General features: G+C 43.2%; 1 protein-coding gene across 1 annotated transcript in view; it reads right to left on the reverse strand.

The window, feature by feature from the left end:
• The window catches only part of FBXW4 (F-box and WD repeat domain containing 4), a 330357-nt gene that overhangs the window by 222522 nt on the left and 85558 nt on the right, over positions 1–22277 (reverse strand). Inside the window, exon 3 of the mRNA XM_082268344.1 lies at positions 3469–3654. Within this exon, the coding sequence (XP_082124470.1) occupies positions 3469–3654 (186 nt within the window). The remainder of the gene's footprint in view (positions 1–3468; positions 3655–22277) is intronic.

Below are 22277 nucleotides of genomic sequence, written 5' to 3' on the forward strand. Positions count from 1 at the left end.
TAATTCAAACACACAGTACATACAATAAATACCACATTAGGTTTATCCAACTATTATTTATAATACAGTATTTGAAGTTTTTTTTTCTGATCTACTTTTCTAGAGTTGCTAATGGCGGAGCTGTTCTGACCTCTAAATGTAACCTACTAATTTTGTTTCAGTTTCTAAAGCTGGGATGGCTGCCAATATGCAAATGGCTTGATCTACTAAACCAGACACCCAGAATAATGTATTGTCTGTGCCCGCCCTGCTCCAAGATGACTGGGGTTCGAAGGAAGCCATGTTGTGTCTGGGCCCTTCCCAACTGTTGCATCACTATGACTGAGATACAAGACACTGAATGTTCTGATTCAGGTCTGTATATATATGGCATGCTAAAGAGTATGTTGGAGGAGTGTCTCAGGAGGCATAGAGGATACATGCCCTATTTTTCCCTCTTCTACATGTGTGTAATTGCACAAGGGTTATTTTATATGGTCAGTTTAGGTAAAAGTAAAATTGAATTGAAACCGGTCATGAGGAAAAAAGGTAGGCTGCCTTTTCTTGCCTCCCCTTGTAAAAAAGCTGGTTGTTTGTTTGTTGTACTGATTCAATGGCTTCAGTACTTTTGCATCATTGACCCAGAACAGGCATGCAGGTCAAGTGTGCTCACTTCATTTGCTCGATAATTGATCCAGGTCAGTGACTCAGAATCTACTGAAGCCACAGACAGCCAGGAAACTAGCATTTTCAAAATATGATTAGCAATGGATAGGCCACGTATTTCTATCAGGTGCACTTTAACAATTAGCCTCTATAAATACCCTTTAATTGAATAAGGATGATAAAATTATAAAATGTTCTCATATAATAAACTTTTTCTACAGTTTCCAGGTCAACAGCCCATACATCTCTTTTAGTACAGGCTTCCTTTAGGTTATCTATACACATGACATTTTTGTCTTCTGCCACTTCCATCCTACCCTCGGCTTAGCACATACTTAAATGATTAGCCAGATCAAATATTACGATTTATGGAAGGGCTGCCAGTTATATTACAGTGCCTGACTATCCTACCTATTTCTTATGGCTATGGCTGCCCTTAGCAAATGTTTGCATTTTGAAAATGCTAGTTGCCTGCCTATGTCTGACATCAGTACTCACCAAATCACAGACATGGCATTAGCATAATGTAGGAGTCAAAAACCTCCCAAAGCAATGTGAAATCGCAACTTTGTTAGTTAACACCAGGACTGTTGTCATCATTTGGAGATTTTCCCTTACTTCCTATTCTGGTGATAATTATTAATGTTGATATATATACCTATATTTTCTGTCACAGTGACAACTGGCATCAGAACAGAAAGTGAGAATAAATCACCAGAACTGGGACACAGCAATAAAACCTGACATCAATTTAAATTCTTCCATAAGTTAGTTATCTATGTTTGCCAAGGTCGACTGAAATATCAAATGGTCAACCTATTACATGATGGGATGTGTATTCAGAGTTGAAAATATGTATAGACTGAAAAACTAAAAGGCTATAGGTCTTCTATTTTCTATGAAACTGGAGGTAAGAAAAAGATTCCAGCTTTTGTTCTTCCATTGCAAGTGTGAAATTAAAAGAAACATTTGATGTTTACAGTAGGTTGCCTCCATCTGGATATCAAAGCACAGCCCATACGGGAGTTGAAGCAGTCCTCCCTCCCACAATTTTTCGGGTCAGATGAACTTTACCAGCAGTGCTTCCAAAGCCTACACTGAACTGCTTTGCTAAGTACAATGTTGTGTAAGCACCTAAAGAGTATCGATATGCCTACACCTAACCTTGCCTACCCCTATACCAATCAACTGTTTTAAAACAATTTTGTAGAACACTTGAGTGTTTTTTTTAAAACTTTAAATTAGAAGACCAGGGTGCTTAAAGCTTGTTGGCTCTTTGGCACAATGGAACGAACTCCAGCTTCAGATACCATATGCATGACATTTGAAAAATAAGGAAATATATTCAAAGGGCTAGAAATTTAAATTAAAAGGATTAAAGATAATCACTTTTATGTCTTCAACAATGTTTCCAAGAATTTTGTTTAAGATGTGATTGATCTAATTCTCAATCTCTAGCATGCCTAAGAACACGTCTTTCAAATAGAGACAATTAAGAATCCAATAAAGAATTCAGAAAAGTCCAAATCATGTTCATGCCATTTTGAGGATAGCAAAAGATTCAAAGGCCAAAGTCTCAACGTTTTTTCTATGCAGCTGACATTAAAAGCGCAAGTGGATGCGGCATTGCTGCACTTCTTACCTGCCTCGGCAAGCTCAATCACTGAACTCTCCTTTAAGCACTGCAACAGAGCTTGGCATTACAAAGAGTCAAACCATTTATTTCCTTTATGAAGAGGATTATCTCCTAACTCTCCTGTGCTCACCCTGACATTTTAGTGTGGATCTTCAAAAAGCCATGACCTCAGCCTAGGTTTAGGCTTTGGATACACTGTACCTTTGAAGAACTACATTGTCTTATTTCTACGTGTCAGGGCAAAAGTGCTAACCTTCCATGACGAATGGAAACTACACAGAAAAGATCAAAAAACCTTTAAAAATGCTATGACAGAAGAATGACAAACAATAGCAGCTTGGATGCTATTAATGGGAGAATTTTATCAGCCATAGCCATGTACTGCTAAACTACAGACCTATTTTTCTCTTTTTTTTTTTTTTTTTTTTTAAACAATTAATAGGGTCTACAAGCTATATTGCAAATCTCAAACATATTCGGATGCGTAGTCTATAAAAACTAGAATAATTGTACAGAACTGCAACTTTCTAGACAGAGACCAGAAGCATTAAATTCATGATTGCCATGTACAATTTTGTTGTAAGCACCAGTGGGTAAGCTTTTCAATAGTAAGCCTTCTATACTTTTCAGATGCATGCACAATTTATTGGAAGAACTGGCACAGTATTAGGGCATATATACAGTATGTGCCATATAACAGGACCAAGGACTCTGCTATCTAAGCTCGCATATTCTTGTGAGTATTATATGCCTTTGTTTTTATGTCCTTTATTTCTACAAAATGTCTATGGGGAAGACAGTGGGGAAATGGTAAATAATATTGTTCAGTGTAACACCAAATGAGACCGAATCAATTCTGTATTAGCATGGGATGCATGTGGGAGTCATGACAATCACCTTTTGGACAAAAACAAAACATGTCACTGCCTGAAAGAGCAAAGATATACTCTTGCCAATAATGTTTTTCATTTAAGGTAGAAAACAGGAACATGCATAAGAAAACCTGGAGAATTATGATCCACAAACTAATGCCAACTCCGTGCACACCTGTAGAGGTATCCAAAGTGGGGTGTACAATATCATTTAAAATTATACCTTTACCAGGCCTACAAGCTGGGAAACTTGCAGTGGGGAAAAAAATTTCAGTACATCCCATTATGTCTCATGTACAAGTTATGTCAACCTACCCTCCTCCACTGATTATGTGAGAATTGGTGACTACAAAGCGACATACATCCTCCTGATGACCCAGAAACACAGCATAGGGTCGTCTGTGAAGTCCACTGCCATTGGCACGCAACTGGTAAGCTCGGATTTCTTCAGCCTGAGTAATATATAACAAATTGCCATCTACTTGCAACCAGGGCATTAAACTGAAAGAATGAAAAGAAGGAGCTTTAATTAAATGCCAAGAAGAATGAGTAAGAGCAAAACAATGTTAAAGTCATAAAAGAAAGACAACAGGAAAATATTGGTTCCAAGACAAGCACGCATTACATCATTGAGGCTTGGGAGATTTTGGATAAAGCTGGTTTTTGATCTAAAATAAAATAGGAAGGGTGTGGTCACTTCTGTATAAGAGGATTGCAAAGTATACTTGGAATTGCTTGATAGGGCAAGCAAATTTCATTTAACTTGTTATCCCATGGATGATTTAATTGGCATGTCTAACAAATAATGGTATATTAACTTTATACAAAGCTGTTCGAAATTGTGGGGTATTATTGTTCATAAAATGAACTTAATAGAATCAACGATAATTTTTTCCACTTGTGAAGTCTTTTCCCTTGTATCTGTCGTGTCTAGAAGACTTGATATTATTCAGCAATATTACTACAAAACAAAATGTCACTTTAGCGACTACACTTCTTTCTGAAACCCCGTGTGACTCCTTTAAAGGGAATGCACATTTTTTCAATTAATCTTTAGATAAACTGATTGAAAAAAAAATAGCTTCCATGTCATTATTTATGTTAATTGGGTCAGCCATATTTCTGCATTACTCACCTGGCTCTTCTCCCTGCGTAACAGTTCTACACAATGTAATAAAGCAAAGATCCCCACACTAATTAATTAAATTAAGTGAACAAATCCTAATATAAAAACGTGTTTTTTTTTTTTTTTTAAACATGCAAATTGCTGCCACCTCAAATCAAAATGCAAATAATCTCAAAGTATTTAAAGTGAAAGTACTTCAAACAGTAGTGTGTTACATAGTTACATAGTTACATAGTTAGTAAGGTTGAAAAAAGACATCAGTCCATCCAGTTCAACCTATGATGTGTTGCTCAATTACTGATAAACATACAATTAATAATGTGTTATTCAAACCAAAACCATAACAATATCAAACATAAAATTCCTCATATCACAGCAAGGGATAAAAAGGAAAAGAAAAAATGTGTATCAGTGTAAAATAGTCCACCACAGAGTGAAAGAAAGAGTGTCTAAATCTTCAATTATGTAGTTGAATTCCATCACACACCTCCTCACGTGTGTTACTGATTCCACTCCCCAGCAAAGTACACACTCTCCAAAATCAATTGCCTTCCACTCTTGTGGTTGGCACAAATAGCATAAACCGATGTCCTGTTGTTAAGATCAGGAAATGTTCTCATGTAGCTCCATATTAATAAACACCGGCGAATACCTCCAAAGGTACAGTAACCAAAATAATCCACACTTTTATTAAAACCATGATTCCAAATTACTCACATGATACAAAAAAAAACCTCCCAAATAGTGTAAAATCACGCTGTGGCATCAGGTGTATAGTGATAGGCTAGATGTCTCACCACCTCCAGGAGTTAAAAGCTATGCTCGAACTAGGTGAACATGAAGACGTGCGAGCATATGTCCAGGTCAGTGACTCCTCACTAGAAAGGAAAGCCCAGATGGCCTCAGAAAACTGTCAGTGATGATGTTGTCCATTTCTTTTTACTAACAAATTCCATTTAAAGTTATTTGATTCTCAGAAATTTAAATACCAGATTTTATTTTGATATTTCAACTTAAAGCAACTTCTTTTGACATGAAGAAGCTTTGATAGTAAGGGAAAAATTTTTTTTTTTTGTTTTTTTTTGTACTATCTGTAAAATCTTTTCTTTGAATACTATTGAGAGACACATGAACTTTGTAATTACTAGACATTGGGTTATACTTGGACACTGGCAAATAGAAAAAACTTAAAAGTTCAGGATAAAAAAAAACATTCATACTCTCCTAGGTGAATGCAGCATTGATTCAGTGCTGCATCTTCCCTATGTCCCTCCACACCAAGAACTGAGCAATCAAAACTGCTGATTGCTCAGTTCTCAGTCTTCAGTGAACAGAGCACCGGTGAGTCACTGGCTCTCTGCTTTGCCCCTCCAGTGCTCACTGGAACGCCGGGCTGTGCAAGGAGTAGGAGTGGCTGGCTCTGGCCCTCGATGTTGGATGAATATGAGTCACAGTAGAGCAGGACAAAGTGCACTCCTGTGATCCCCAAGAGAAGTAGGGCCAAAAGAGCATCATGCTTTGGGGCTGTTTTTCTTCAGCTGGAACAGGGGCTGAAGTAGAGGGAGTTATCAACAGTTGCAAACACCAGTCAATATTGGCACAAAACCTTCAAGCTTCCACTGGAAAAGTAAAAATAAGGAGGAAATTCATCTTTCAGCATGACAACGAACCAAAGCATACATCCAAATCAACAAAGGAATGGCTTCACCAGAAGAAGACTAAAGTTTTGGAATGGCCCAGCAAGAGCCCAGAACTGAATCCGATTGAAAATCTGTGAGGTGATCTGAAGAGGGATGTGCACAGGAAATGCCCTTGCAATCTGAGAGATTTGTAAAGAAGAGTAGGCAAATATTGGCAAGTCAAGATGTGCCATGCTGATAGACTCATACCCAAAAAGACTGAGTGCTGTAAAAAAAAAAAGGTGCTTCAACAAAGTATTATTATTTATTATTATTATGCAGGATTTATATAGCGCCAACAGTTTGCGCAGCGCTTTACAATGTTGGGCCAGACACTACAGTTACAATACAATTCAAGACAGGAGGAATCAGAGGGCCCTGCTCGTTAGAGCCTACAATCTAAGAGGGAGGGTCAAGTGATACAAAAGGTAATAACTGTGAGGGGATGAGCTGAAGAAGAGAAGAAAATAAAAGAACAGTTATTAGGTGGGGGCAGGATAGGCTTCTTTGAAGAGAAAAGTTTTCAGGGATCGCCTAAAAGTGGATAGCGTTGGAGATAGTCAGATAGATTGGGGTAGGGAGTTCCAAAGGATGGGAGAGGCTCAGGAGAAGTCCTGGAGGCGAATATGGGAGGAGGTGACGAGGGAGCTAGAGAGCAGGAGGTCTTGGGAGGAATGGAGAGGACGATTTGGTTGGAATTTTGAGACTAGGCTAGTGATGTAGCTGGAGGCGATTTGTGGATAGCTTTGTAAGTGATTGTTAGTATTTTGAATTAAATTTGTTGGGTGAGTGGGAGCCCATAGAGGGATTGGCAGAGAGGGGTAGCAGACGCTGAGCGGTTTGTAAGGTGGATGAGTCTGGCAGCAGCATTCATGATGGACTGAAGGGGGGATAGCGTGTTTAAAGGTAAGTCAATGAGAAGGGAGTTGCAGTAGTCAAGAAGAGAGATAAGCAGGGAGTGAAATCAGCAGCTTTGTGGTTTCATTGGTTAGGAAGGGACGTATTTTAGATGTTGTGGAGCTTGAGGTGGCAAGCCTTGGAAAGTGACTCGATGTGGGGCTAAAAGGAGAGTTCAGAGTCCAGGATAACACCTAGAACCCTGGCATGCAGGGATGGGTGGATGGTTGTGCCATGGCTCTTGACAGAGAAGTCAGGGGAAGAGGCACGTTGGGGAGGAAATATTATGACCTCGGTTTTGGACAAGTTGAGTTTGAGGAAGTAGTGTGACATCCAGACAGATATGTCTGTTAGTAAGTTAGTGTGAGGAGACCGATGGAGTGAGCTGAGGGGTGGAGAGATTAATTTGGGTGTCATCAGCTTAGAAATGATATTGAAAGCCATGGGAGGCTATCAGCTGACCCAGGGAGGAGGTATAGATTGAAAATAGAAGGGATACAAGAACAGAACCTTGGGGAACCCCGACAGAGAAAGGAAGAGGAGAGGAGGAAGTAGAACAGCTAGTTAAGAGCACAGTCACGGAGACCAAGGGAGTGCAGTTTTTTTAAGGAGGGGGTAGCCAACCGTACCAAAGGCAGCTGAAAGATCCAGAAGTAGGAGTACAGAATAGTGTCCATTGCATTTTGCTGTTAGTAAGTCATTTGTGAGTTTTAAAAGAGCAGTTTCTGTGGAGTGTGGAGGGCGAAATCCAGACTAAAGGGGATTAAGAAGGTTATTCTTAATGAGGTGGTCACTCAGTTGGTTGTAGACCAGGTCTTCGAGGAGTTCAGAGGAAAAGGGGGGCAAGGAGATGAGTCATAGATTGTTAAAATTGGTAGGGTCCAAGGACGGCTTTTTAAGTATGGGGAAGACAAGTGCCTGTTTTAGAGCATTGGGGAAGATGCCGGTAGAGAGGGATAGATTGAAGATGGGGGTTAGAGAGTGTAGGATAGAGTCAGAGGGTGACCGTAGTATTTGAGAGGGAATAGGTAGCGTCCAGGGGACAGGTGGTTAGGTGGGCGTTAAAAAGAAGATTAGTATTTTGTCTATGGTAGCAGGTTTGAATAGGGAGAGTGTTGATTTTACCTGTTGATGTGGGGTGTTAAGAGGGGGAGATAACTGTAGAGTGGAGATTTCATCACAAATTTAATCAATCTTATTTTTGAAGTATATTTTTAAGGGTGTGCACACTTATGCAACCATATGTTTTTATTTATTTATTTTTACTTCCCTCCACCTAAAAGATTTCAGTTTGTTGTTCAACTGAGTTGTACAGTTTATCGGTCACATTAAAGGTGGAAAAAGTTCTAAAATAATTTATCTTTGCCTCATTTTTTTACATCACAGAAACCTGAAATTTTAACAGGGGTGTGTAGACTTTTTATATCCACTGTACACTATCCACTTAGGGGAGTTCTGCAGCTGGTTAACAGAGTGTTCTTCCTTTCAAGAACTCCCAGAATGAGAGAAAGGAAAAAAGTCTAATTCCCACCCTGACCAGAATCGGGCCTTTAGTTAAGAGGATCTGTTGGTCCCACAGATCAGTTTTGTGCATTACCCAAATTCCAGATTCTCTAACTCTGGAGAATCAAAAAGTACTGCCACCATTTAAAATTGATGTGGCTGTGTGGTGCTCTGCCTTGCAGATGGCCTTGTAGTTATCAATGGACCACAAGTGTGGTAATCAGCGCATTCATAGTAAATTGACATTTCCTCCAGCTCAGTAACATAAAGCCCATACAGAGGTACAGGCAGAAATTGAGGGGAAGTGTCTGCAGGGGCCTGACGTTGCATGCACGATCAACTGACCGTGGGTGTAGTGCTTTGAAAGGTCCTGTGAAAAAAAATAAAAGAACTGGATTTTTAGACTTACAGGTTCATTGACAGACGCAGCTCCATATCTTCTTGATCATTGGGTTATGCTGCCCCCTACAGGAGTAGGACACTAGGCAGGAAAAAGCTTTACCGCGCCTATGGGGCAGTCCCTACAGGCATACACCCACACGCTCTGCTGTAAACCTCAGTTTTGTTGCAAGCAGTGTTTTGAAGGAAAAAAAACCTCCATCCCACTCATAGTTACGGGGCGGGTGCTGCGTCTGTCTATGAACTTCAGAGAAAAGGATTTTACGGTAAGTCAAAAAATCCAGTTTTCGCTATCGTTCATTGACAGACGCATTTCCATATCTTCTTGACCATTGGGATGTCCAAAAGCAGTATTTGCATGAGGGGTAGGAAAAAACAAAGCAAGAAAGAACGTAATTCCCCAAGGGCTAAATTTAGCCAACCAGATGACATGGAGCTCAACCAGAAACAACTGGAGCTCACCTAGAAAAACATACACCCTCAAGAGAAAAAAGTTCTCTTTTAGACAGCAGCCTGCAAAACCTTGCGGCCAAAAGGAGGTACCTGAAGATGCCAACACATCTACTTTGTAGAATTTTGTGAACGTGTGCACCAACGACCAAGTTGCCGCCTTGCAAACTTGCAATCACTGACACCTGATGGCAAAAAACCCAAGAGGCACTCAGCGCCCCAGTAGAATGCGCCTTCACAGGGAAAGGAGGAACCTGACCCTAAAGTGAATAAGCCTGAACTACCGTCTACCCGATCCATCTGGATTTGGTCGCAGCAGATGCAGCTAATCCTTTACGAGGTCCCTCGGTAAAGACAAATAGAGCGTCTGATTTTCTGAAAGATTCAGTAGTCACAAAATGAACAGGTTCCCAAAAATAAACAGCTAAGACTGAAGTCCCAGCAGGGAACTAGGTCCTACTCCTAAACTAGGCAGAAACAAACTGAGGACTATAGCAGAGTGTGTAGGTGTATGCCTGCAGGGACTGCCCTATAGGCGTGGTAAAGTTTTTTCCTGCCTAGTGTCTTACTCCTGTAGGGGGCAGCATAACCCAATTGTCAAGAAGATATGGAGCTGAGTCTGTCAATGAACGATAAAGAAAATTAACATTTTTTCCAGGGATTTTTAACATGGTACACAGCAGTACCAGCTGTGAGGTAGCTTCGAGAGTTTCAGCCCAGTTGGCCTTAATATGTAGGTTCTTAAGGAAAAAATGTTAAACCTCCTAGGACACTCCTGGCCCAGATGGCCCACGGGTCCCCTAAAATAATTGAGCTCTGTAATTTCAAAGTCACTGTTTCTAATTTTTAGGGACACTTTAATGACTGCATTAGTACAATAGATTGGTGTAGGGCCAATGTGGTGCCTAGATTTAAAAAGGGTCAAAGTCTTTTCCAAGTAACTATAGTCCTGTTAGTTTAACTTCTATAGTCGGGAAAATACTGAAGAGCTTATTAAAAGACAACTTAGAGGAGTTTTTGCTGACAAAAAAACATTTTAAGCAACAGACAGCATAGATTCATGAAAGACAGAAGTTGCTAAACAAATCTGATTTATTTTTATGAGGAGGTAAAACCTTGGACAGGTAGGTGGCTGTGGATGTGGTACACTTGGATTTTGCAAAAGCGTTTGACAAAGATCCCCACACATGGCTAATTTGTACGGTAAAGTCTACAGGCTTGGAAAAATTATTTTGTAAATGGATAGAAAACTGGCTAAAAGACCATATTCAGAGAATAGTGGTTAACAATTCATAATCTGTATGGTCTAAGGTTATCAGTGGTGTACACCAAGGTTCAGTGTTGGGACCCTTACTTTTTAATATATTAAAAAAAATTATATAGGGTCTGGGATTAAAAGTACAATTTCAGTCTTTGCAGATGACACCAAGCTATGCAGTGGAACAACGTCCTTAGTCTCCAACTTATAAGCCGACCTCAATGCACTGTTTAATTGGGCAACTAATTGGCAAATGAGGTTTAATGTTGAAAAATGTAAGGTTATGCAATTGGGGGCCTAAGAATATGCATGCATCATACATACTAGGGGGAGTACAACTGGGGGAATCATTGGTGGAGAAGGATCTGGGTGTTTTGGTAGATCATATGCCTAATAATAGCATGTGATGCCAAGCAGCGGTTTCCAAAGCAAGCAAAATCCCTTCTTATATTAGGAGAGGTATGGACTCCAGAGAGAGAGATATCATTTTGCCCCTGTACAAACCATTAGTAAGACCTCATCTGTTTGACCAGTTCAGTTTTGGGCACCAGTTCACAAAAAAGGTATCGGGGAACTGGAGAAAGTGCAGAGGAGCTCAGCTATGAGGAATTTATTCTCACTTGAGAAGAGGAGATTAGGGGGGATATGATCAACATGTATAAATACATGAGTGGTCCAAATAGTGAACTTGGTGTTCGAGTTATTCACTTTAAGGTCATCACAAAGGACAAGGGGGCACTCTTTATGTCTAGAGGAAAAGAGATTAAATCTCCGATTACGGAAAGGTTTTTTCACAGTAAGAGCTGTGAAAACGTGGAATAGACTCCCTCAAGAGCTGGTTCTGGCCAGCTCCATGGATTGCTTTAAAAAAGACCTTGATTCTTTCCTAAATGTACATAATATACCTGGATACTAACATTTATAAGTAAAGTTAATCCAGGGAATATCCAATTACCTCTTGGGGGATCAGGAAGGATTTTTTCCCCCTGCTGGAGCAAATTGGTTCATGCTTTGCTGGGGTCTTTTGCCTTCCTCTGGATCAATTGCGGGTATAGGACTGCATGTATACAATTGAATAATTTTTTGTTTTGATTTTTTAAGGATATCCCCCCCCCCCCCCTTATTGGTTGAACTAGATGGACTTTGTCTTTTTTCAACCAGACTAACTATGTAGCTACAGTATGTAACACTAACAAAAACATGAAGGCATGACGATCGGTGGCAGGTTTATATGAGTATGAGAGCTGGCTTAACATTTTTTATTTGCTAGTGTCCAAACTTCCCAGAGGCAGCACTATTGCCCAAATGTCTAAAAATTACAACATTCTTGCACCCCTCAATCGGCGATAAAGAAAACAACCAGCCAACGGAAGAAATCATATATAAAACAAATAATTTGTTTTACATATAATATCTGAAGTGACAATTGTCCTCCATTTCCTGTTGATACATTGCCTAAAGCCACATTTAATGAATATGACAAATGCTTTTTTTAGTGGTTCTCTAAATCATCTGAACAGGAAAAGCAATGTCATAGAGGGAACTACAAAAGCCAGAAGCTTATCTAAGTGAACTTATTTAGCTAACGTAGTGTGCCAAAAACTAGCCCGTTTTCTTTGGGTAAAAAGAAAAACAATGGGGTTGATTTACTAAAACTGGAGAGTGCAAAATCTGGTGCAGTCATGCATGGTAGCCTATCAGCTTCTAACTTCAGCTTGTTCAATTAAGTTCTGACAAAAAAAACCTAGAAGCTGATTGGTTTCTATGCAGAGCTGCTTCCGATTTTCAACTCTCCGGTTTTAGTAAATCAACCCCGATGTCTGTGCAGAACTTAAAAGCCACCAACATTTTTTTTAAAAAAGGGCTTGCTGCATTTTTTGCAGTGCACATTGAAGCACATTGTGGTGATCTGCGCTGTGTTGTAGTGCAGGAGCATTGTGAAGGTTTGTGGGAGTACCATTCAAAAAATAATAGCACTGCAATGTTTTAATGCACATACCATGTCAATAGGCCCTACAAGCGGTAGTATGTGTTTTTTTTTATAAATTGTACCTACAGGTAAGCCTATAATAAGGGTTACCTGTAGGTACAGTGAATATCTCCAAAACTTGTGGTGTTTAGGAGATATTCACACTGGATGCAGCCAGTGACATCACCTGTGCATTCGCTCTAAAGGTCCGGCATACCATACTGGATCTTTGGAGCTTTGTGTTGGAGCCGAGGGCTCCCGCACATGCACGGGAGTGACGTAATTGTGCTGCTGGCCACTCATACAGCCGGAACTCACGAACCCAGAAAGGAAGCCCGGGGGAAGATGGAAGCCCTGTCAGCAGTGGCAACGCACTGCTGGAGGGCTTCATTCCAGGGTAAGTATTTCAGAATGTGGTAGTATGCGATGCATACTAGCACATTATGCCATTGCCTTGCAGGGGATTTTTTTATTTTTTTTTAACCTGGCACAGTTTGGAAATGTTATACATAATTACATTGGTCCATCTTTGATCAATGTAACTATGCATAAAGCACACCTGACGATTCCCCTTATTGGATGAGGTGGAGTGGTGGGTCATGAAGAATAGCATCGTACCAGGTGGCCGACCTCCTGTGTTCAGAATGCAGCAGAGCAGCCACTCAGCACGGGACCCAGAAGCAATGTCTACTTTAGTGATTTTCAACTGCCCGGGCATCAGGCAGGTATGGTATATGCATAAAAAGTGTAAGTAAAAACATCCACACTCGAGTGACTTTTTCCTATCTAAGATATATGTCTTAATGGGACCAGCTGCTGCTTGACAATGTATCCCCTGTACGTTAAAATAGCAATGTTATAAGAAGTGAACATCAGCTCTACTATTAGGTGCTCAGAAATGTAAAGTGTGGTTAAAAATGAAATGACGTTACTCGCAGAAATCCTCGCTTTTTAAGTGTTTAGTCACATCTGGACATTGTCAGGACGCAGTACTGCTCCCTGATGATGTCTGGATGTGACAAAATCCAATATAAAACTCATAGTAAAATTGGATCTGTAAACCAATAGATATTTTTTCAGGCACTTTATGTGGCATGTAACACTTTTAATCAGGTAATTTCACTTTTCACTTTGCTCATATTAGGCTTTATTTTTTTTAATTTTTTTTTAAACAAACATTTCATACTCACCAGTGGTTTTGAACAGAGCAGCCCTGATCCTCCTCTTTTTAGGTCCATCGCCGGAGCTCTTGGCCCCTCCCTCCTAGCAATAGGGGCACCCAAGCAAGCTAATTTCCGAGCCGTAGCTCTGCGTGTCCATTTACACTGAGTTGCGAGCCCTGCCCCCTCTCTCTCCTCTTTGGCTCACTGTCTGTGATTGACAGAAGTGGGGGGGGGGGCTGCTGCAAAGAGAAGGCTTTTTACCTTCATGCATTCTAAAAACCTTGAGCCTTTAGAACCACTATAACTTTTTATAACATAGCATATGTATAGTTACACACTGGTCTAAGCTGGACCAATGTAACTGAGTAAAATATCCATACCTGGAATTCTTCTTTAAGGGTGTCATTACACATGGATGAAACAAATGCGTGCACATACAGTCTAAAGCGGTTGCCTTGTGTGTCATCACCTAAGATTTCAACCAGGTTGACTGCGGGCTTGAAATGTGTCTTGAATCCCAAGATTTGTAAAACCACCATTCTGATTTCTATCATGCAGGACAATGAGTGGGGTACCTAAACACAGGTGGAAAAATACCACAAACCACAGGGATGGTTTAATCCTGAAGTTTATTGCTTCCCTAAATTTTCAAGATACTAATTTATGCTTCCAGGCACAACAAAACAGAAGAAAGACAGTAAAATAAAGCAAATTAAAGTACACAAATTTATGTCAAACAACAACTGACAAATTTTTAACATACAAATACAGAAGTATAATTCATGCGCCTAAATTCGAACATTCTGGCTGCCAAATCTATAGCTACTGTCCTGTCAGCCAGCTGGTGAGGTACAACTTGAGACTTTTAGTTCCCAACAAACTTAAAGTGTATCTAAACCTAAAAGCAAACATTTCATATATTGCATATTTCCAGTTCTTAGATTTGGTGGCTGTATTAGTTTTAACTTTTCAGAACATTTTTAGAAATTAAAAAGAGGTACCAGCAAGTACCTGTTGAGCTTGCTAGAAATGCGGTGTCCTTGTCAGTTTCTGTAAGCTAAGAAAGCTAAAAAAGAACCCACAAACCTTTTTATATTTAGTGTGTAAACTACTAGTCCCATCAATCAAATACAGTGCCTTGAAAAATGGGATTTTTGACTTACCATAAAATCCATTTCTCTGATGTTCATTGACGGACACAGCTCCTGATATTCATAACCATTGGGTTATATTGCCCCCTACAGGAGTAAGACACTAGGCAGAAAATAATTCTGGCTACACCCATGGGCAGTCCCAGGGGGTATACTCCCTCTCTCTGCTATAGCCACTCAGTTTTGTTAAAAGCAGTGTTAGGAGAATTATAACTCCGCAGAGGGGTGGGTGCTGTGTCTGTCAATGAACATCAGAGAAATGGATTTTATGGTAAGTCAAAAATCATATTTTCTCTTTCGTTCATTGACATAGCTCCTGATATTCATAACCATTGGGACGTTCCAAAGCAGTGTTAAACAGGAGGGGTGGGAACAACAAAAAAAAATCACAAGGCTAAACAGTAGCCAACCAGGCAACAGGAGCTCAACCAAACAACTGGAGCCCACCTCAAAAAAACAATACACGTTCAAAGAGGATCAAGTTCTCTTAAACAGCAGCCTGCAAAACCTTGCAGCCAAAAGAAGCATCAGCAGATGCCAACACATCCACTTTATAGAACTTTGTAAAAGTGTGCACTGACGACCAGGTGGCCGCCTTGCAAACCTGCATTGCTGACGCCTGATGACAGAAAGCCCAGGAGGCACTAAGCGCCCTAGTGAAGTGCGCCTTGACAGGGAAAGGAGGAACCTGACCCCTGATGGAATAGGTCTGAACCACTGTCTAATCCATCTGGAAATGGTCGCAGAGGAAGCGTACAACCCCTTTCGAGGTTCATCCATGAGCACATAGAGAAGGTCTGACTTCCTGAAAGACTACCAAGCTGCCAGGGAGTGCCATCTTATGAGCATTATAGGCCCCCGGGCAATCCAGTGAACTGGGGCCCTACCTACACAATCACCCCCCCGAGAATAAAAATTCAAATTATCGATAAGGCTATATTTATTGGTACCTCCAACAAAATCAGTGTTTAAACATTAACACAACGTTTGGACAATATAACACGAGCTTGAAACACAAGAAATTAAAAAACAAGAGATTACAGACTGAAATGGCGCAGTATCAAAGCACTATGAATTATTTATTATATTTGCGATACTTCTTTGTAGAGAATTATTTTATAATTGGCTTGAATTAAATGGTCTTCAGGATGTCATTTTCTATACACACGAGTGAAAGCCAGTTCAAACACTGCTGCCCCATTGTGCTACAAAACTAATTTTTTATTACATAGCCCTCCCCCCCATGGACCCCTTTACATTATACAGCCCTCATGGAACCCTTTATAATACACATCGCCCCCATGAACCCCTTTACATTGCACAGCTCCCCACCCCAAACCTCTGGACCCTTTACATTACACAGCCTCTCCCATGGACCCCTTTACATTACACAGCTCCCTATGGACCACTTTACATTACACAGCTCCCCACCCCACACCTCTGGACCCCTTTACATTACACAGCCACTCCCAGGGCCCCTTTTACATTACACAGCCCCCCCCATGGATCCCTTTAGATTACGTAGCCCCCCCATGAACCCCTTTAGATTACACAGCCCCTCATGGACCCCTTTACATTGCACAACCCCTCATGGAACCCTTTACATTGCACAGCCCTCCTCCATGGACCTCTTTACATAACACAGTTCTGTCATAGACCCATTTACATTACACAGCCCCCCATGGACCCCTTTACATTACACAGCCTCCAATGGAACCCTTTACATTACACAGCCCCCCCATGGACCCTTTTACATTTCACACCCCCCCCATGGACCCATTTACATTACACAGCCCCCCATGGACCCCTTTACTTTACACAGCCCGTCATGGACCTCTTTACATTACAAAGCCCCCCACCCTACCTATGGACCCCTTTACATTACACAGCTCCTCCCAGCTCTCACCCTTCCTACCTTATTTGGGCATGCTGCATGCAGAGTGGGAGACACAGGAGAGCAGAGCAGGGAGCAGGAGGCACTAAGGCAGAACGAAACCACAGCTCTGAACAGAAAGCAAGCTGCAGGAGTTAACTCTCCAAGTTAACAGCAGGTGATTGGTTGCTAGGAGGTCTTAGCAACCAATCACCTACTCATTAACTTAGTGCAGGTGTTGCTGCTGTTTCCCTTTCTTCCATTCTGCCTAGTGATCTCCTGTGTTAGTGAGCGGCAGCAGCACTCCAGCGGCTGGCCCTGGGTGTCAGCCATTAGGCTGTCGGGACTAATGCTTGGCTTGAGCCAGGGTTACTCGGCAGGTGGGGTCCCCCAGGCCAAGTGGGGCCCCCGGGCAACTGCCCAGCATGCTTATGCGGTAAGACGGCCCTGCTGCCAGGTACACCCTAATTCCCCGGACCACATCCAAGGCATGCAAGGCAATTTCCTTTGGATGTTTAGGCCTGGGACAAAGGGAAGACAACAAAATGTCTTCATTCAAATGAAAGTCAGAGACAACCTTTGGAAGGAACGACGAACAGGGGCGAAGAACCACTTTATCCCTGTGAATCACCAGGTAAATAAAGGGAGGCTTATGTAGAGTTGAAAGCACCAAATTAAGATCCAACGGCGGCAACGGAGCCCGCACTGAAGGAACCAAATGTCGGACACTCTGAAGAAAGGTAGCCCAAAGCCGATACCTGGCCGTTGATGGTACTCAAGGCTAATTTCTATTCAACCCACCATTGAAGGAAGGTTAAGATCCAAGCCACCGAGAAGGAGCGAGGATGAACCCAAGGAGACTCACACCACGCAATGTACATCTTCCATGTACGATGGTAGATCTTCCTAGAAGTAGATTTCCTAGGTTTCAACAGTGTAGGAATCTCTGACTCAGATAAACCCCTATCCTTCAGCACCTGGCATTCAACATCCAAGCCGTCAAAGCCAGCGACTGAAGCAGGATGGAAGATGGGTCTTTGGGACAGCAGATCCTCCCTGAGAGGCTGCCGAGGAACGTCGGCGACCAGCCGCACCAGATCGGCGTACCAAGCCTGGCGAGGCCAGTCAGGAGCCACTAAGATGACCAGAATCCCTTCTGCCTCGATCCTGCGTAGAAGTCTGGGCAGAAGCTTGAGAAGAGGTAAGGCGTAAACCAGACGATACTGACCCCACAAGGTCAGCAGCACGTCTGTGGCATCCGCCAAAGGATCCAGAGACCTCGCCACAAACCTCTGCACCATTCTGTTGAGCCGAGATGCCAACAGATCCATCTCAGGGGGTGCCCCACCGGAGACACAGCTGATGAAACACCTCTGGATGAAGGGATCACTCTCTGTGGTCCAAAGCCTGCTGACTGAGGTAATCCGTTTGCCAATTTTCCACCATGGGAATGTGTACGGCGAAGAGGGCTCGAGTGAACTGTTCTACGCACTTCTTGTGCCCCCCCCCCCCCTGGTGATAGACATAAGTCACGGCCATGGCATTGTCTGTTGAATGTGCACTGGACAACCCTAAAGACAATCCGTCCAATGACATTCGTTCCAAGACATTAATCGCTAATCTGGACCCTTCCAGCATCCAGATCCCCTGAGAAGAATACTTGCCAAGGACACCTCCCCAGCCTGGACAGGCTGGCATCCATGGTGACCACTGTCCAACACAAGAGGAGGAAGGATTTTCTCAGCCGAAGTGCCGGAGAACCAAGCCACCATATCAGGGACTCCTTGGTTCTCTGACTCAGCTGGATCTGATTGTCCAGAGACTGTGGAGTCTTGTCCCATTTGATCAGATTCTTCCTTTGCAGGGACCTTGTATGGAACTGTGCAAACGGAACCGCCTCAAAGGTAGACACCATTAGACCCAGCACCCGCATGTAAAGTCCGGAGGGATAACCATTTGTTGGACAGCAGGAGGCAAATTGCAGCCTGCAATTTCTGGAGTTTGTCCAGAGGAAGGAGCACTCTGGCTAAGGCCGAGTCCAGAATCAGGCCCAAATAGTCCACCTTTGTTTACGGAACCAGGGCAGACTTCTGAAAATTCAAAATCCAGCCGAACTTCTGCAGAGTTTGTATTGTGATCTCCAGGTTCTCCACCAGAGCAGAGGAAGACTCTGCTCGCAGAAGGAGATCATCCGAGTAGCCAAGTACCGCGATAACCCGTTAGTGTAGCAAAGCTAGCACCGGCACTAACACTTTTGTGAAGACCTGAGGAGCAGATGCAAGACCAAAGTGTAATGCCATAAACTGATAATGCTCCTCTCCCACAGCAAAGCAGAGAAAACGTTGGTGACTGGCCCATATTGGAATGTGAAGGTAGGCATCCTTGATATTGATAAAGGCAAGGAAATCCCCTTGACACAGGGATGCCACCACCATTCCAATGGACTCTATTCTGAACTCCTGTATCTGCACAAAGCAGTTTAGTGCCTTGAGGTCCAGGATTGGACGCACTTTGCCTTCCTACCTGGGAACTGTAAACAGGTTTGAGTAAAAACCCTGAAAAATTTCCGAGGTCAATCACTCCTTGAAGGAACAGGTCTTGTACCGCCCCAAACAGGCCCTGTAAGCGGTTTGGGGGACAGGCACAAATTGGAAGAAAAAAACCTTGCCGGGGGACAATAGCGAAACTGGATCTTGTAGCCGGACCAAATGAATTTGTGGACCCACTTGTCTTGCACCCGGAAAGAGGGTGCACCTTCATGTAGAAGGAGCCTTGTCCACTGGTCTGGAGAAGCCTGATCTTGGCTTGCCAGCCCAGATTAGTTTGGATCCTCCAGAAGAGGCCCTGAAAGGCTTTGAGCCCTGTTCAGTCGACCCTGAGGGACAAAAAACTTATGAGCAACTTATGAGCTGAGAAGGAAGGCCCACATCTATGAGGAGGCTCCTTGCTCTTAGTAGCCTGCGGAAGAAAAGTACTCTTCCAGCCGTGAGACATTTAATGATGCCATCCATGGTAGCTCCAAACGGGCAATCTCCTTGAAAAGGAAGATCAGTCAAGGCCTTTTTTGAAGTCTGATCCACATACCAGTACTTGAGCCAAAAGACATACTGAAGGACCACTACCAAAACAGAGAGGCGAGCCATCAGGGAAGCCGCATCCAAAGAGGCATCACAGATAAACTGCAGCTCCGGGACCAGCTGGTCCGCCAGCTGGCCAAAGGCAGCAGGGAGCTGTTCCCCCTCCAGGTCACGGGGTTGGAGCTTAGCCCACGCGGTCAGAGTTTGTGACACTAGGGCAATGGTGAATACTTGCCTTATTTTCGAACCAGCAAGAGTGTACATAGTGCAGTCCACAGCCCCTGCCTTCTGGTCAGCCAGATCCTAAAAGGCCGGGGACTCTTCAACCGGAATCATGGTTGCCTTGTTTAATCTGGAAACAGAAAGGTCCACCGCCGATGGCACAGTCCACTTCTTAAGAAGGGACTTCTCATAGGGGTAATGCCTAGTAAAGCACTTAGGGACCTCACGGGGGTACTTTGGTCATCCCCACTCTTTAGCTACAATTCAATCAAAATAGGCAGGGAATACTTCCGGTTCCGGCGTCACATGTAGAGGAGCGCAGAACAGCAGCTCTGGGACCATCGGCTTACAAAGCCAGCCTTTCACAGCCCGCTCACCGCATCCAACACCGCCATTTACCCAGGGAGTTCCCAGAGACCGGTAGTGATGGACAGATTTGTCCTGCACGGTACACTTAGCATGGCCACGGTCACAAGACCAGAGTCTCTCCTGCCTGCCCTCCAGTCAGCCAATATGGCCGATGCTGGGGAGATCCCTGCCAAGCTGCCCTACTCACAAACACCAGCAGCCGCCGTCACGATTCCAGGCGACCAATATACAGGCATGGCCCAAGCCAGGAGCAGAGCTGCTATCCCCTACTATTACTGCAGTGGTTGATCAGGCCATAGCAGTGGGCATCACATAGTTCAGGAAAGAGCTGGGAGACCACGCCAAGCGCCTGTCAGACATGGAACACAGAATTTCTGATCTAGGAGATGAAATCCACAACTAACATGCCTTTGAACAACAATCAAGGCACACATTTGGCAATATATTCTGGATAAATTAGACGATCTGGAAAACAGGTCTCGCCGAAATAACTTGAGGATCATAGAGCTCCCGGAATCCTTCAATGTCGGATTCTCTTCAAGATGTCTGCGCAGTTCATATCCCTCATGCCCTGGGGACCTCTTCACACTGCACAGTGGAAAGAGCCCACCATTTGGGAGGCCACTCCAATGACCGAGGCACCCCACTACCTGTTATCGCCCGCTACCTGAGCTACTCCGATAGAGTGAACATTCTCAGATCATTCAGCAATTCTAGATCACTTCAACTGAATGGGAACAAACTCCTTCTATTTGCAGACTACTCACAAGAGGTCTCACGTAGACGCAAGACCTTCCAGACAATACGCTAAGCACTCTACCAGAAGGGGATCAAGTTCACTCTGGCATACCCTGCTCACAGATTCCTCCGGCAACTCAAAGTCCTTCTTCCATCCCAGGAAACTACACATTAACTCCAGTCCTACCTTCACATCCCCATGGATGCTTCTGCTTCATCGGTAATCTCACACCCCGCAGACTAAAGTGATCAATGCAGCCCTAGGAAGGATCCGGTTAAGAAGTCCAGATGCTCCAGATCATCTAGCCGCAACAAACCTCACTAGTAACTGACCTCTACCCCCCTCCTATTCTGAATCTTTCAGATATCCTAAGAGTGGTTTTGTTTGATCAGGTTTCATCACTTAAACTAGTTCTTTGTTACTGTCTGACCAGTTGTTAATTTATTTTGTCTCCTTTGTACGCACAACCTTACTGAGGGAGGAGTACCTGGCCCCAGCTGGCTTCTGCACCACTGCTACGAGCCACCTCATCCAACAAGCTCCGCAAGGCTCCCTCTCGGAGACCAATTTAACGCCACAACCTGCGGTCGTTTGCCTCCTCATCCCCGGTAATGCTGTTCGATGGTGAGAATGCTATGTGTAAAAAAGAGAAGTCCAGGCTTCATTGGGTATGTTTTTGTAAGCTTCAAGCTTCCCTAAACCTACTCATCGTCACTAGATTACACCCCAGAGGCATTACATGAGTTTCACACTATATCTCCCATGTCGATAAAAATTCATAAATATAACCCGCTCCTTATGCCTGCGCCAACATGAAAATAGTCTCCTGGAATATTAAAGCATACGCGTCGCCGTTCAAGCACGCAGAGTCGACCAGGAAGTGACACCACGGCCCTCCATCCTACGGACCCACGCTGCCGGATCAACACAGAGAGATCAGCGCGTCCCGCACCAGGAAGCCGCTGCATATCCCTCGCAGCACCAGTTCCAACAGGACTTTTGGAGGACCCCCCGGACGAACTCTGCACACCCACTATTGAGATGCCTGTTTTTAACATACTCCTGTGAGTAGTACTCTTGCTATTGCTATTAAAAGTTTTTATTGCTACACTTAGATCGGCGCCCGGTCTTTTCTCTTCTTGTTTTGGGTCATACAGGGTTACTTCACCCTTTACTGGAGGCAGCCATCGAAGTGTTCAGCAAGCCACACCGGACTTTGTACACTGAAGCCCACCTTGCCATACCTAGC

This window comes from Pelophylax lessonae (genome assembly GCF_965119305.1).
Source record: "Pelophylax lessonae genome assembly, chromosome: 9".
Classification (NCBI taxonomy): Eukaryota; Metazoa; Chordata; class Amphibia; order Anura; family Ranidae; genus Pelophylax; species Pelophylax lessonae.